Here is a 15,725-nt window from a genome sequence, read left to right as displayed (position 1 = left end):
ATCGCCCACTTCCGCCACGCATGCGCACACCCTCAAGACTCGGCGACTTTATTGTGGGTCTGCCGGAAGTTGTTGAGGCCTTCTCTTACCCTCGACCCTGTCAGTGGGCGTGGCTCCCGCCCGCCCGGCCGCTCCCCGGTGGCTGAAGACGGTGGTCCCGGGTTGTGAGGGCGGCGGGCGCAGTCATGCCCCGCTATTATGAGGACAAGCCGGAGGGCGGCGCGTGCGCGGGCGTGAAGGAGGACCTGGGCGCGTGTCTGCTGCAGTCGGCCTGTGTGCTCCAGGTAGCGCGTCCGGGGAAAGAGCTCCGAGAAGACAGGCTGCCTTGTCGGCCTGTCAGGGCGGTCCCGTCTCGGGTAGAGGTCGCAGCATTAGCTCCTGACTTCCGGCAGATCTCTTGAGCTCTCAGCCCCAGTTCCCTCTGGTGTTTAATGGGAGATAACTAACGCGTCACCCCATCTCGGGTTTTTGTAAACATTAAGCCATCTCAGTTCAAGAAGTGATTCCCGAGTGCTGGCACTCTGCTCAGTTTTGGGCACTAGCCAACGGAGACTCCCATTCCAAGGGAAGCCGTCGAGGTCTGTGCCTGCTCCGTATGGCTACTTGGATCTGTGGTGGAGATTTTTGGTTCCTTGGCTTCTAGAATATGGAAGTTAATGTGATCTTATGGCGTGCCATAATTTCTCCTTGCCAATCTTTAGCCCATCTTAAACCTACAGTATTGCATTCTGGGAGGAATTCAACATAAGCCTGTATTTTGTGTGCTGCCATGGGAGACTAGTCGAGGAACGATAGGGACTCAGAAACTCAGGGTACTAAGTATGAACTCGGATGATAAAAATGTAAGGTTAGCTGGTGGCGCACACCTTTAATCCCAGCACTCGGGAGGAAGAGCCAGGCGGATCTCTGTGAGTTCGAGGCCAGCCTGGGCTACAGAGTGAGTGCCAGGAAAGGCACAAAGCTACACAGAGAAACCCTGTCTCGAAAAACAACAAAGTAAGGCCCAGTGGGGGCTAGTGAGGAGAAGGGGATGGGGTGGGGGGAAGGTACAGAATCAACTTAGAGATAGACTTCTTAAGGTTTTATTACTCCTGGGAAGCCAGAAAAATTGGAACAGCCAGAGGGAACTCACCAGGGGTTTCCTGTGTGTCTTCATCGATAGAACACTTACAGATCTTGACCTCAGTAGAGCACGCTCTCTTGCCTGCTGACTCAATCTCTCTAGCTCCTCCACCTTGTTATTTGAGATAAGGTGTGTCACTGAACCCGACTGTCTAGACTACCCCATCTGCTTGTCTCCACGATGCAGTTCTGGGATTATGGGCACCTGCCACCATATGGGCCCAGGTTTTTATGTGGGTGCTGAACTGGAGACCTCATACACAGCAAGCAATTGATTCCCTTGGTTATTTCAGCCCCTCTAACATTTATGTACTGTTTAGTACCAGCACTAAAAGGGTCTCATTTTAAGGCATCTAGTTCATAGTTCTTATCCACAGGAAGGCTTATATAAACATTAATGATGCATTCTAAAAGTCCCAGACTCTGAGGGCTGGAAAGACAGACAGAGCTCAGTGGTTAAGAGCACTTGTTGCTCCTACAGAGGACTGGGCCTTGGTTCTTAGCGCCCATATGCTGATGCATAATCATGTAAAACTCCAGTTCCGTGGGATCTGGTACCCTCTTCTGACCTCCATGGTTCCAGGTCTGCATGCGGTGCCCATTTGTACATGCAGGCAAACACTTACACACATAAAATTTAAAAACTGAGACTCAGAGTACTCAATTATTTAATAATCTGTACTTTTGTTTTTCTTCATCAAAGGAATTAACTATTTTTAAGAGCTTCTTTCAGAAGAATAGTTGTCTTGTGCTTTGTGGGACAATTTCCCAGATATTCATGTTGGTTTGTGTGTCACAGGAAGGAAAATCCCCACGGCAGTGTTTGAAGGAAGGATACTGCAGAGCCTTGCAGTATTCATTTTTTGAGTGTAAAAGATCAATGGTAAGTGATTAACCATTTTGAAAAGCTTTTTGTTAACTATATATAGAATTAAATGTGGATGCTTTAATAATCAGAAATTGGCTGTCGTGATATGGTTTAGATAATAGTGTTTGGACTCCAGTGACAAATGTGAGTCCATTCACAAAAGCCCCTAACTTTGTTATCCTCCAGGGCTGCCGACCTTCATGGTTTTTTGATAGTGTGAGGATGGAGTCTCAGCAAGTATAAATGGGAGGAGCTGACAGTGAGAAGCATGAATTTGGGTCCTTTGGCAGTTACACACAAGCATGGAAGGCTGAGGATTAGGTTTGCACTTCTGCCTTACATGACCAGGAGAAAGTGTCAATGTTTGTGTTTTGGAGTGATGGATGGTGGCAGGAGGGCCCCAAATGACATCCCTGGATTCTGTGCTAACATTCCTTCACTTGAAAGATTTACAGAGATCTTTGGGATGGAAAACAGGCTTTTTGTGGAATAAGTATGAAGTTAGAAATGGGGTTTCCCTTGAAAGAAGCATATAGGTGGACTTGAGCCTGTGCTTGCCCATTTGGGACTACACTGAGAGCTCTTCCCACGTTCCTAAAGAAGCAGAGGGCACAGATGTTCAACACATAAGAGACCAAACCCAGGAGACTGGACGGGAGATGCAGTCTGGCCATGCTGCTTCTCTCAAGTGACAGCGTCCCACATTCTTCTGCCATCTCTGGGAGCCTCCCTGGGTAGTTTTCCCGCCTTCCCTCCTTGTGTAGCTTTGTCAACTGTGAAATGCAGCCTTTAGGCTGGTGAGCAATTTGTGAGTCTGTTCCAGTCATTGGGAGGCACAATGATTAGTACAGGAGATACTGAGCTCTGCTGTAGCATCATGTCAGACGACAGTAGACTCCCCGAGATGATGCCCTGAGATGACGCCTCACCTAAAGCCCAGTCTTCCTCACTCCTCTCTTTCTTTCTCCCTTCCCTCCCCTCCTTCCTTCCTTCCTTCCTTCCTTCCTTCCTTCCTTCCTTCTTTCCTTCCTTCCTTCCTTCCTTTCTTTCTCTCTCTCTTCTTTCTCTTCTCTTCTTTTTCTCTTCTCCTCCTCTCCTCTCCTCCCCTCCCTTTTCCTCTCCCCTCCCCTTCCCTCCTTTTCTTTTCTTCTTTCCTTTCCTTTTCTTTCTCCCCTCCCCTCTCCTCCCTTCCCCCTCCTCTTCTCTTTTCTTTTCTTTCTGAGACAAAGTCTCACTCTGTAGCTCCAGCTGGCCTGGAACTCACAGAGATCCTCCTGCCTCTTGTCTCCCGAGTGCTGGGATTAAAAGTGTGTGCTAACACATCTGGCAATGGTAGCCCAAACTCGCTTAGAACTTGTGATCCTCCTGCCTCCACCTCTTCAGCAAATCCTATGGGCATGAATTAGTCCTTCTTAAAAAATATTTTTTTTCAGTTTATCTGTCTTTGGAGTAATTTTTTAATTAAATATAAATTATTTTCTCATATAAGAGTCAGAGACCCACACAAATATTGAGCCAGTAGCTATAATATATACACAGAGCACCTGGTGTGGCCCCGTCTAGGCCCTGTGCTTCATGCCTCAGACTGTGAACTCATGCGTGCCTTGTTCTTCTGGTGTCCTTCATCCCTTCTGACTTTTACAGTCTTTCCTCCTCCTCCTCTTCTGCTGGATTCCCTGGGCTCCGAGGGGAGGGATTTGATGGAGACCCCCAATTTAAACTCTGCTTATAATGTCTGGCCTCTGCATTTGTTCCCACCTGCTGCCAGTGGAAGCCTCTATGATGGTGACTGGATAAGGCACTTACTTATGAATATAGCAGATTATCATCAGGAGTCACTTATTGTTGTTGTTTGGTTTTACTCTAGGTCTTTGGGCTATCTAGTCTCTGGGACCTGGTTACCCAAGCAGTGTCTTATGTGAGCTTGTTCTTAGGAAGTGGGTCTTGAGTCAAGTCAGATATCTGTGGCTACTCCTACAAGTCCTGTGCCACCATTGCCCTAGCATATTTTGCAGGCAGGACAGATTGCAGGTTGAAGGTGTTTGTGGCTGGGTTGGTGTCCACATTTCTCTTTCGGTAGTCTGCATAGTACCTTCCTGCACCAAAGAAACTAGAATGTAGGGGTAAAGATTCCATGTAGGCATCAGTTTGACTTATCCATGTTCAACGAGTTGTGTAGATGTTGTTCTCAACAATGGGTCCCTGCTCTCAGTTTGTGGAGAACAACCCTTTGTCTTAGCATCAGCCTGGGTTTGGGGACTTCCATGGGACCTCCTTGGCAAACAACTCAATTGAATACAAGCTAGACTAGAAGCCTTGCCTGGCTACAAGAGATGGCCAATTGAGACTCCATATCCCCCATTACTAGGAGTCCTCATTAGGATCATCTTCATAGATTCCAGGAAGTTTCCACTGCACTAGGTTTCCCTATGCATCCCCCAAATGCTCCCCAGTTCCAGCCATCTCTCCCCACACTCTCTCCCTCCATGCCACACCCCCCACACCTAATCCCTCCCATTCCTACCCCCAACCTCTCCCAGTCCACCCATAAAATCTCTTCTATTTCCTTTTCCCAAGAAGATCCATTCCCCTGACCCCTCTTCTTTACCTACCTCTCTGGGTCTATAGGTTATAGCATGGTTATCATTTACTTAATGGCTAATCTCTATGAATAGGTGCATACATAACATATTTGTCTTTCTGGATCTGGGTTACCTCACTCAGGATGATTTTTTTCTAGTTCTACCCATTTGCCTGTGAATTTCATAATGTTATTTTTTTTAATAGCTGAGTAATACTTCATTGTGTAAATGTACATTTTCTTTATCTTTGGACATTATTCTGTTATCTTCTGTTTAGACATGGTTGTTTCCAGTTTCTGGCTGTTAGGAATAGAGCTACAATGAACATGGTTGAGCAAGTGTCCTTATGGTAGGATGGAGCATCCTTTTGGTATATGCCCAAGAGTAGTATAGCTGGGTCTTGAGGTACATTGATTCTCAGTTTTCTGAGAAATCGCCATATTGATTTCCATTGTTAGCCATTCTGACAGATGTAAGCTGGAACCTCAGAGTTGTTTTGATTTGCATTTCCCTGATGGCTAAGGATGTTGAACATTTCTTTAAATGTTTATCAGCCATTTGAGATTCCTCTACTGAGAATTCTCTTTAGATCTGTACCCCATTTTTTAATTGGATTATTTGGTTTTTATAATATCTAGTTTCTTGAGTTCTCTATATTTTGGATATTAGTTCTCTATTGGATGTGGAGTTGGTAAAAATCTTTTCCCATTCTGTGGGCTGCTGTTTTGTCCTATTGATGGTGTCCTTTGCCTTACAGAAGCTTTTCAGTTTCATGAGGTCACAATTATTAATTGTTGATCTTAGTGCCTGCACTATTGGTGTTTTATTTGGGAAGTTGTTTCTTTGGGAAGAACAACTCGTCTATCAGGTTCAGTGTATCTAGTTTCATGTTGAGGTCTGTGATCCACTTGGACTTGAGTTTTGTGCAGAGTGATAAATAATGGCTCTATTTGCAGTCTTCTGTATGCAGACATCTGGCTTGTCCAGCATCATTTGTTGAAGATGGCTGTCTTTTTTCTGGCTTCTTTATAAAGAAATCAGGTGTCTATAGGTATTTAGATTTATGTCTGGGTCTTCAGTTCAATTCTATTGATCAACATGTCTGTTTTTATGCCAATACCATGACATTTTTATTACTGTTATTTTATTGGTGGTGGTGGTGGTGATGGTGGTAGTATGTGTTTCCTATCTTTTTGTTTTACTGGTGTAAGATTATTTTCTGTGTTTTCACAGATGGTGTTAACCTTCTTAGGTTGGAGTTTTCTTTCTAGTACTTCCTGTTGGGCTGGATTTGTAGATAGGTATTGTTTAAATATGACTTTATCATAGAATATCTTGTTTTCTCCATCTATGGTGATTGAAAGTTTTGCTGGGTATAGTAGTCTGGGCTGGCGTCTGTGGTCTCTTAGAGTCTGCAGGACGTCTGTCCAAGCCTTCTGGCTCTTAGAGTCTTCATTGTGAGAAGTTGGATGTAATTCTTTAGGTCTGCCTTTATGTGTTTGTTGGTCCTTTCCCTTACAGCTTTTCTTTTCGGTTTGGTGTTATGTATGCTTCTTGTACCTTTACAGACATTTCCTTTAGGTTAGGGAAATTTTCTCTTATGGTTTTGTAGACTATATTTCCTTGGCCTTTGAGCTGGGTTTCCTCTCCTTCTTCTATTCCTATTATTCCTAGGTTTGGTCTTTTCACAGTGTCCAGGTTTCCTAGATGTTTTATGTCAGGAATTTTTTAGATTTAACATTTTCTTTGACAGATGTATCCATTCCTTTTTTTGTAGCTTCAGTGCCGGAGACTCTCTCTTCCATCTCATGTATTCTGTTGGTGAAGCTTGCCTCTGTAGTTCTATTCAAATCCCTAAATTTTCCATTTCCAGAATTGCCTCAGTTTGTGTTTTCTTTATTGCTTCTATTCGCATTTTCAGGTCTTAAACAGTTTTATTCATTTCCTTCAACTGTATTTTCTTAAAAGATGTATTTATTTCCTCCAATTATTTGTTTGTGTTTTCCTGGATTTCTTTTAAGGACCTGTTTTTTTTTTTTTTATTAGTGCTCTGTCTGCCTGTGTGTCTGTATGACAGAAGAGGGCATCAGATCCCATTACAGATGGTTGAGTTGCTGGGAATTGAACTCAGGACTGCTGGAAGAGCAGCCAGTGCTCTTAAATGCTGAGCCATCTCTCCAGGCTCTATCGTCTTCATAGAGTTGGTGTTAAGGTCGTTTCCCTGTGCTTCAGCCAAGCTGGACTATCCAGGGCCTGCTGTGCTAGGATAGCTGGGCTCTAGTGGAGACATATGGCCCTGGGTGTTTTGTGTTCTTATGCTGGTGTCCAGCCATCTGGGTTTGGGATGATTATAGGTCTAGGTGCTGAGTTCTGGGTTTGCCTTTGTCATGTCGGTGTTTCGTTCCTTGGATTCTCTGGATTTCCGGAGAGTGTGATGGCTGTATCTTGCCAGTTTTACTGCTCTGCTCAGCTGGTGTGTTCACAGGAATGCCTGCTGGTGTTGGAGGCTGGGATGCAGCAACATGTGAGGAGTGAGAGGTTAGGAGGGATGGTCTGTGGGATCCACAGATGTGGGGGCATGTGCAGCACTAGGGATGAGGTTGAGGAGTTATGTCTGGGGGAACAGAAAGAGTTGAGAAGGTCTGTGGGCAGCCTACTGGATTTCTGACAGGCATGGCCTCTTCTGAATAATTTTAATAGTTTTGAATTTTTTTTTTTTTTTTAGACCAGAGCTGAGGACCGAACCCAGGGCCTTGCGCTTGCTAGGCAAGTGCTCTACCACTGAGCTAAATCCCCAACCCAGTAGTTTTGAAATTTTTTGTTTGTTGTTTTGTTTTGTGAGACAAGGTTTCTCTGTGTCACAGCTCTGGCTGTCCTGGAACTCACTTTGTAGACCAGGCTGGCCTTACAGAGATCTGCCTGCCTCTGCCTCCAAGTGCTAGGATTAAAGGTGTGCACCATCACACCTGGCTATAATTTTGAATTTAAAATGTCAGTGACTTGATGGATAACAGTAAAAGGCAGACCTTCCCTCATATTTGTACCTGGAGCAGACAGTGGTTCTCATATTGTTCCTCCAAGACTATGACTATGAGTCTTCCAAAGTGCATCATGTCACACTTAGCTGATGGAGTGTCTCTATTTGGGCATGAGAGAAGCTGGGAACATGCATTTAAGTCATGTGGTTAATTCTTAACTGTTTCAGAGCATGAGTCCCAGGGTCAGTAAGATGGCTTGGTCGAACCATTCCAGTGTTATTCCCATGTTTGATTTGTTTTTGGAAAATAGGGCTCTCAATCAGGCAAAGTGGTGCAGAACTGTGATACCAGGTATTGGAAGAGACCAAGGCAGGAGGACAGAATGTTTAAGGCCTTGTTGGGCTATAGAGTGAATTCAGGGCCGGCCTGGAGAGCTTAGTGAGACCCTGTCTCAAAAAGTATATAAAAAGAGGGCTGGAGATATAGCTCAGTAGTAGAGTGCTGGCCTAGCATGTATAAGGCCTTGCCTTCAATGTATAGTACAGAGAAAGGTATAATTTATATATTTAAAAAAGGCTCTCAGCTGCTAAATGGCTGGCTGTTCTACTGTTGGACTCACTGATAGGGCATATCTCCAAAATAATTCCTTCCTGTGGAATTTTGAACAGCTATATTGACTTTGAAATTCTGCCTTACATTGACTTCAGACCCTATTCTCCACCTGTGACCTTAGGAAGTGGCTCCATTGATAGGCTTAAGTCAAAGAACTTGGGATCAGTCTAGGACGAAGGAACTCAAGGATTTTTAATACCATGATCCCGTGTCATTAATGTTTCCAGTTGCTATTTAAAAATTTCAAGTACATTTGAATTTACAAAGGTAGGCTTGGTAGAACATTCATTGAGTATAGTTAAAAGACAAAGGTAAATGAAATTTCAGTTTTACAAGAGCGAGTCTTTGTTGGCCCATAGGAAGAACTGTGGTTTCTTTTGTTTGTAATGCGTCTTTCATTAATTTTCTTTCTGGCTTTGCACTTTTTCTTTTGTTAGTACAAGGTCTTACTAGGTAGCCTCCTCCAGCTAGCTAGCCTTGAGCTCTCAAGTTTTCTGCCTTGGTCACCCGAATGCTGGCTATAGGCATTAACCACATGCTCAGTCAAATTTTCGATTTTTCTGGAAGCTAGTTTGCTTCTTTCATAAAGTTACTGATATCTCTTATCAGAATTGTTTGATTAAATTATTATTCCAGATGTGATTGAACGTATGTATGCTTGTTTTCAGTTGGATACCAGATCAAGATTCAGAGGAAGAAAAGGATATTGATAACATGTTAAAAGCAAGATGAAAATCACCCTGGATTTTCTCTGGTCCTTGATGGAAAAGAGCCAAAAGGAAGCAGAGTAGCTGCTGCATCTGCTTGACATCTGGACCAGGTTTTCCCTCCAGAGAATACTAGAGAAAATGGACAAATGCTGTTTCTGAATGATTCTGTCATGTGAAGTCATTTATAGAAGATACATTTGATTGAACAAGTATGGGCTAAGAATTTAATGTTCCGGGAATTGCCTAATGGAAAGATTATGTTCAAGGATGACTCTTCAATCAGATTATAGTGTGCATCCAGGAGGCCATAATGTGACTAACACAATTAGTAACACAGAACCTGTTGTTTCTTGGTTTCAATTTAATCCAGCCCTCTCCTCATAATGGGATAATTAATGTCAGCCAAAGTCCATATCCTCAAGATCTGTGTGGCCCAAAACAGAGGGTGTGGGCCCACAGATCACACCCTACAAAAGCACTATGTTTTTTTTTTCTGGGTCATGCCCCTGCTCCAACCTTTGTGATCTCTCTAGATATTGGTCTCAGGTACTGTACCTACTCCATTCACAGTATCATTGGATGAGTTATTGGGCCTCCTCCCTAAACACTGGGTTTTAGCAAATGGAAACAGCTGTGCGCACCAGATAGCAAGTGTCAAAGACAGGAAGTGGCTGGACCATTTAGAGTTATGATAACTTATTGTGATCACTTACCACAGTAGAAAGCCATTAGGAAACTACATTTCCAGTTTGAGTTTTGGCATCAAATAGTTGTACTTTCTCTAGCATCGCGCAGTTCACTGGGACTGAAGCAGTCAGGGATTGTGTAGTTGTTCATTTGCAGCTGTGATGATGCCCCGGGATATCCCTGAGGTCTGCCCCATGTACTGCTCTCCATAGGAGCGGGAAATGATGCTCCTTTAGTCCTGCTGTCTGTGTACCAAACTTGGTGTGTGTCTGCAGTGAGGAGATCGTGCCTTCCGCATGCTAGGCAAGTGCTCTACAACTGAGCTACACTTCCCACAAGTGCTTTGACTTTAATTGAAAGTAATTCTGATTAGAAACTGTGAAATACGTTTGTATAAAAGCCTTTTTTTTTTTTTTTTTGAGATAGCTTTATTTGGAGAAATTCACATGATACAAAATTGAACCTTCAATTATTAATGTATTCATAGAGAATACAGCAGTCATCACTATAATTGCAGAATTTCCATCACTTCTAGAAACTCAGTCTTTCACAGTCTGTCCTCATTCCCTCTTTTCTTTCTGCCCTCAACCACCAGTAGTGTGTGTTTCCATTTCTATTTCATGTTAGATAAGTGGAGTTGTTTGGTGTGGTCTTTTCTGACTTCCATTACCAAGTTTAACAGGTTTGTTCATGTAGTGTCAATCTGTAATTCTGCTAAAACAGTATTCCATAGTAGACACGGGCCATGCTTCTTTATCTATGCCTCAACTAATGAGCTCTGAGCTGTTTCTGCTTTAGGGCTTTGGACTAATGCTATGAACGTCCATGAAAAAGTTCAACACGGTTCATTTAATACTTGCCTTAGAATGGAATTGCAGGGTTGTATGACAGCCTCAATTTATCATTTTCTACAGTGGTTTACCACCATTTCATACTCTCAAAGTAACTGGGTTCCAGTATCCACACCATCAACTGTTCGCACTGCTGACAGCCCTTCCGCTTGTTATGAGGAGGCATTCATTAGGATCTTGGTTTGCGTTTTTCTAATGTCTAATCTGAGCATGTTTCATGTGTTCATTGGCCGTCTGTATGTTGCCTTTGCAGAAATGTTTATTTCAGTCTCCAGTTTGGTTTTCAACTGGGTTATCTTTCCATTTCCCTGTAAGATTTTTTTTTTATTATTATAGATACAATTCCTTTAAAGGTAATTGGCATTATTTTTTTCTCAAATTGTGGTTTCTCTTTTTCAATCTCTTGATACTCTTTGAAGCACACTTTTTATTTTCATGTGTTGCCTTTATGTGTTTTTGAGACTGGGTCTTAGCCCAGGCTGGTCTGGAACTTATGAAGGTGAATGAAACCTTAAACTTGGTTTGATGCTTTACTTCCCAAAATGTGAGTTGACAGGCACAAGCCACCGTGCTTAAAAGAATACTTTTAATTGGGGTAAATTACATTTTTTTTCCTTTCAGTGTGCTCTAAGAAACCATTCCTAACCCATACTTATAGAAACTTAGTCCTTTATCTTCATTGAAGAGTTCTATAATTTTACCTCTTACTTGTAGGCCTGTGCTTGCTTTCAAAATAATTTTGTACAATTTGAGCCATATTTCAAATTATGACTATAAATAACACAACTTAGCATCTTAAAGTGTAGATAGAGGTCAGTAGTGTTGAGTGCATTCACACTGCAGTGCCGTTAGCCTGCAGCACAATTCACCTTCACTCACCTCACAAGACGTAAAGTGTATGTCCAGTAACTCCCAGCCACTGTCAGGCCATCCCTCCCTACCCTACCCTACCCTACCCTTGGCATGCTTGCTCTGTAGTAATCACCATTCTTTCCTGTTTCTGAATGTGAGAACCCTAAGTGCCTGGTGTGGATGCATTCTTAACGTGGGTTGTTGTTGTTTTTTTTCCAGGGATGGGATGGGGACTGGCTTATTTCATATAGGAAAATATCCTCAAGGTTCAGATAGTATGTATCATGTATTTCCTTTGTAGAGCCACATAGTATTCTAGTGCATGTGTGTCCTTTATCTTGTTATCTATTTAATCAGTCGTGGATACCTCGGTGGTTTCCACCTTTGAGCTCCTGACTATTGCTGTGAACTTGTATATAGATATCCCTGGGACCCCGCTTTCAGTGTTAGTGTATACCCAGCAGTCTGTGTGGTACAGTAATTCTATTTTGATTTTGAGGCACTGCTATACTTTCTGTAGCAGCCACACTATTTTATATTCCTCTCAGCAGCACATGAGGGTTATTATAACTGTGCCATGGCCTTGTCAGTTTAGTTCCTATTCTTTTTAGTGGCCATTCTAGTGTGTGTGAAGTCTATCAGTGGCTCTGTTTGGCATTTCCCTGATTAGTGAAGTTACCTGTTTTACATGCTTGTCGGCCTTTATATATATATTGCTTCAAGAAGTCTTTTTAGGTCCTTTGCCCATTAATAGTGGGTTGTTGACCCTGGTTGAGTTTTTGGTAGTCATATCCACAAAAGTATTCCCCGACTTAGTGGAGCTAATTATATAGAGCTTGCTTTGGGGGTTTTAGTTGTAGCTTTTAGCTTTGCCTTTTGACTTTGAGTTAATTTTTGTGTGTGATGTAAATTAAGGGTTTGACTTTCCATTCTTCAAATGTAGATAATCTAGCTTTCCACATTGTCCTTGGTGGGAAAACATCCTGCCTTATAGGGTAGGGCTGTTTCTAAGCCCCAGTCTCTCTTGGCTCCTGTCTGTTTTCACGCCAATGCCACTCTTGACTACTGGAATATTATAATAAAATTTGAAATCAGAAGAAGAGTCTGTCTTTGTTCTTTTTTAAGATTATTATTTTGGGTATATGAAACCCTTTGAGAGTCTATATTTCAGGATGGATCCCCCCCCCAATCTCTTAAAAAAAAAAAAATAGTGCTATTGGTATTTGAACAGGAAATGCATTTAACCTCCGGGACACCTGGATGCACTGACATCTAAACATGATGAACTCCTCCAGTCCACAAGATACTTTTCATTTATTGGTGTCTAATCACAGCAAAAATGTAAAGTTTTCAGTGCATTGCATTTTCTCCTTTTTGATTGTTTATTCCTAAGCATTTTGTTCTTTGATGCTACAGTTTTGTCAGTTTTTTTTTTCTTTAACATTTATTGGGGGGTGGGGGTGCATGCAATAATAGCACACATGTAGAGGTCAGAGGACAAACCATGGGAGTCAGATCTCCTTTTTACCACATGGGTCCCCAAGGCAAATTCAGGCCATTGTGCTTGGTGACAAGCACATACACCCACTGATCCATCTCCTTGGTCCAGTTTTCTCAATTTCTTTTACAGATGTTTCATTGAGTGTTGGGCTTTAAACAGTGACTTTTCATTATTAAATATAGTCGGTACAGAGGAAAGGAGGTGAGATGTTTTTGTCATCAGATGACTATAAAGTCATCATGTACCCATCATCCTGACCCCCATCATGTTGATCAGATATTGTGGTGGCTGATGTCAACTTGATACAAGCTAGAATCATCTGAAAGGAGGGAGCCTATAATTGAGAACCCCCCCCATAATATTCAGCTATCGGACATTTTCTTAATTAGTGATTGGTGAAGGAAGGCCCAGTCCATTGTGGGTGGAGCCATCCCTGGGCTGGTGGTCCTGGTTCTAGAAGAAAGCAGCTGAGCAAGCCACGAGGAGCAAGCCAGTAAGCATGGCCTCTGCATCAGCTCCTGCCTCCAGGTTCCTGCCCTGGCTTCCTTCAGTTATGGTCTACAATGCAGAAGTGTAAGTGAAATAAACTGTTTCCTCTCCAACTTGCTTTTGGTCATGATGTTACATCACAGCCCCCAGGAGAAACTGCTCCCATCGCCACATTGTGTTCCCAGGTTTGTCCTCTGACTTGGTGAACTTGGCCTCGGCTGTTGCATCTAAAATAACCGATGGTTACAAGGAAAGAAAGGCAACATACTGCAGACAGGAAGAATTCAACACTATAGATTCACCATTTATTCATTTATTAAGTGTGTATGTGCACACACGTGTGTTCACGGGTGAGTGCATGTACACATGTAGAGACCAGAGGGAGTCCTCTCTTTACCTTGTGGATTCTAGGGATCAAACTCAGAGTGCCAGGCTTCATGAAAAGTGCTTTTACTGTTGAGCCGTCTTGTTGGCCCGTCATCCAGTAAACTTCTCAGTAGCCCCTTTACTGCAAGAATGACACTTGCCCTTACAAATGCAAAGGTAAATGGCAAGACTGACTGAATATACATGATATAGTCTTTAAAGAAAACAGTAAATAAGCCTTTTATAATAAAAATGAATAAAATATAGTCACAAATTTAATAAATTATAAAACTAATGAATTATCAACTATTAACAAATGCAATGGTGAAAATACTTAGAGGACTGTTTTTCTGAAGTGGAGTCACTGTAGAAGGCTTTGAAAGAAGAAGAAAGAGTGGGGGGGTTTTACAGATCATGGTGACCAGGATGGAAAGTCAAGGGACGGGTGGAAGAAAGACCTTAATGGCTTGATGGAATGTTCTGACAGTTGCTCTTAGTTGCCAATTAACCTGATTGAGAGGCCCCTGGGGATTAGTAAAGCACCACTTCTGAATGTGTTGGAAGGACACTTTTAGAGATGATTGACACAGGAGAGGAACTGCAAAAACAAGTCAGGAATGTGGGCGGCACCATGCAGTAGGCTGGGGCCCCAGAAGGGATGGAAGCAGAGAAAGAGAAAGCTGGGCTGTGCTGCAGGCGCTAAGCAAGTCTCCATGGCTGCTGCCCTTGCCCTAAGAGATCAGACTCAGGTACTCCAGCCTTTCAGCACGGACTCAGACCAGCCAGCGGCAGTCCAGGGCGCTTCCAGCTCTTCAGCCTCAGACTGTATCACTGGTTCTCTTGTTCTGAGGCTTCTTGCTGCTCTTCTGCCACCAGGCTATCAGCTTCTCCAGCCTGCAGGCAGCCACAAGCTTCCAACTGGATAAGCCAATAAATCCTTTTTTTTTCCCCCTTTGAGACAGGGTCTCTCTGTGTATGTAGCTTTGTGCCTTTCCTGGAACTCACTCTGTAGCCCAAGCTGGCCTCGAACTCACAGAGATCCTCCTGCCTCTGCCTCCCGAGTGCTGGGATTAAAGGCGTGCGTCACCACCGTCCGGCAAATCCTTTTATGGACACACACCCCTTCTTTCTGTGGCCCTATCAAAGTCAAGTCCTCATCATGCACTGACTGAGACACAAGCTTTCCTCCTCAAAGGATATCGTTTAAAGTGAGGGTGTAGGTGGGCAGAGAATGGGACCCCATAACTTGGAGGAGCAGAAGAGATTGGGGATACTGAACTCTCCAACTACGGTGGGTTTTGCAGAGGAAGTCTCTTCCCCTCTCCTAGAGCAGTACCCTTCCCCTCTGCCTGAGGGATCTAATCTGTATGTGTAGAAATAGTAATGGCCTCCCTGAGGAAGCTCCCAAGAAAGAAATGTGGTCATCCTGCCACACATTTTTCCTGGAGTCAAATTCAAGTCTTGTGAGGTATACAGTGTGTCTCATGAGGAGATGACTGCTCCTAAAGAATTTCCTGAGTTTATTAACTAATAAAGCAGAGTCTCATAAAGCAAATATGTTCAGGGATGGAATTTAAGGACATGGGATAAAGGCAGAGAGAACAAAGCTAAGTCAGACTGAATTGATAAATATGGATCCATTAAACAGACATTTTGGGTTTGATGTTTAACATAGGGAGTGAAAAAAAAAAAGATACTGCTTATCTGACTGGTTAGCCAAAATATGGCTCAAATGTAGCCTATTTACTGGGGGGCAGGCAGTACCTGTTATCTCTTGGTTTACTGTTGGTGGAGGGAATCAAAGGCTCGGAGAGAGTCCTGAAGTGGATCACTATTTGGAAGAAGGATAATCTAGGATAAAAGTGGAGTCATTCCTCAGAATGACTACACAAATTAGTCAGCAGGCTGGGTCTGAGGCACTTAAGCAGAACAATACGAGCTAGCTCGATGTCCAGAGGGATCCACACTCTCAGCAAGTCAGGGATGGATCTAGAGATGGAAGAGTCATTAGCATGTAAATCCTTATTCCACAGGATTGTCACTCTATGTGACCAGAAAGTTATAGAGGGATCCCTAGGAAACATTACAAAAATAAGCAGTAGATGGA

The 15,725-nt window shown here is 43.1% G+C and overlaps 1 protein-coding gene across 1 annotated transcript; it reads left to right on the top strand.

Annotated features, from left to right (window-relative positions):
- The first annotated feature begins 48 nt into the window (after positions 1-48).
- Positions 49-12,362, top strand: LOC118569802 (cytochrome c oxidase assembly factor 5). Its single transcript, XM_036168048.1, has 3 exons — positions 49-284; positions 1,922-2,005; positions 8,831-12,362. The coding sequence occupies exons 1-3, from the start codon at positions 186-188 to the stop codon at positions 8,870-8,872; spliced, it is 225 nt and encodes a 74-aa protein (XP_036023941.1). The 5' UTR covers positions 49-185; the 3' UTR covers positions 8,873-12,362.
- The last annotated feature ends 3,363 nt before the right edge of the window (positions 12,363-15,725 follow it).

The sequence above is a fragment of the Onychomys torridus genome, chromosome 18 (assembly GCF_903995425.1).
Source record: "Onychomys torridus chromosome 18, mOncTor1.1, whole genome shotgun sequence".
NCBI lineage: Eukaryota > Metazoa > Chordata > Mammalia > Rodentia > Cricetidae > Onychomys > Onychomys torridus.
This window is presented reverse-complemented; position numbering and strand designations above follow the sequence as displayed.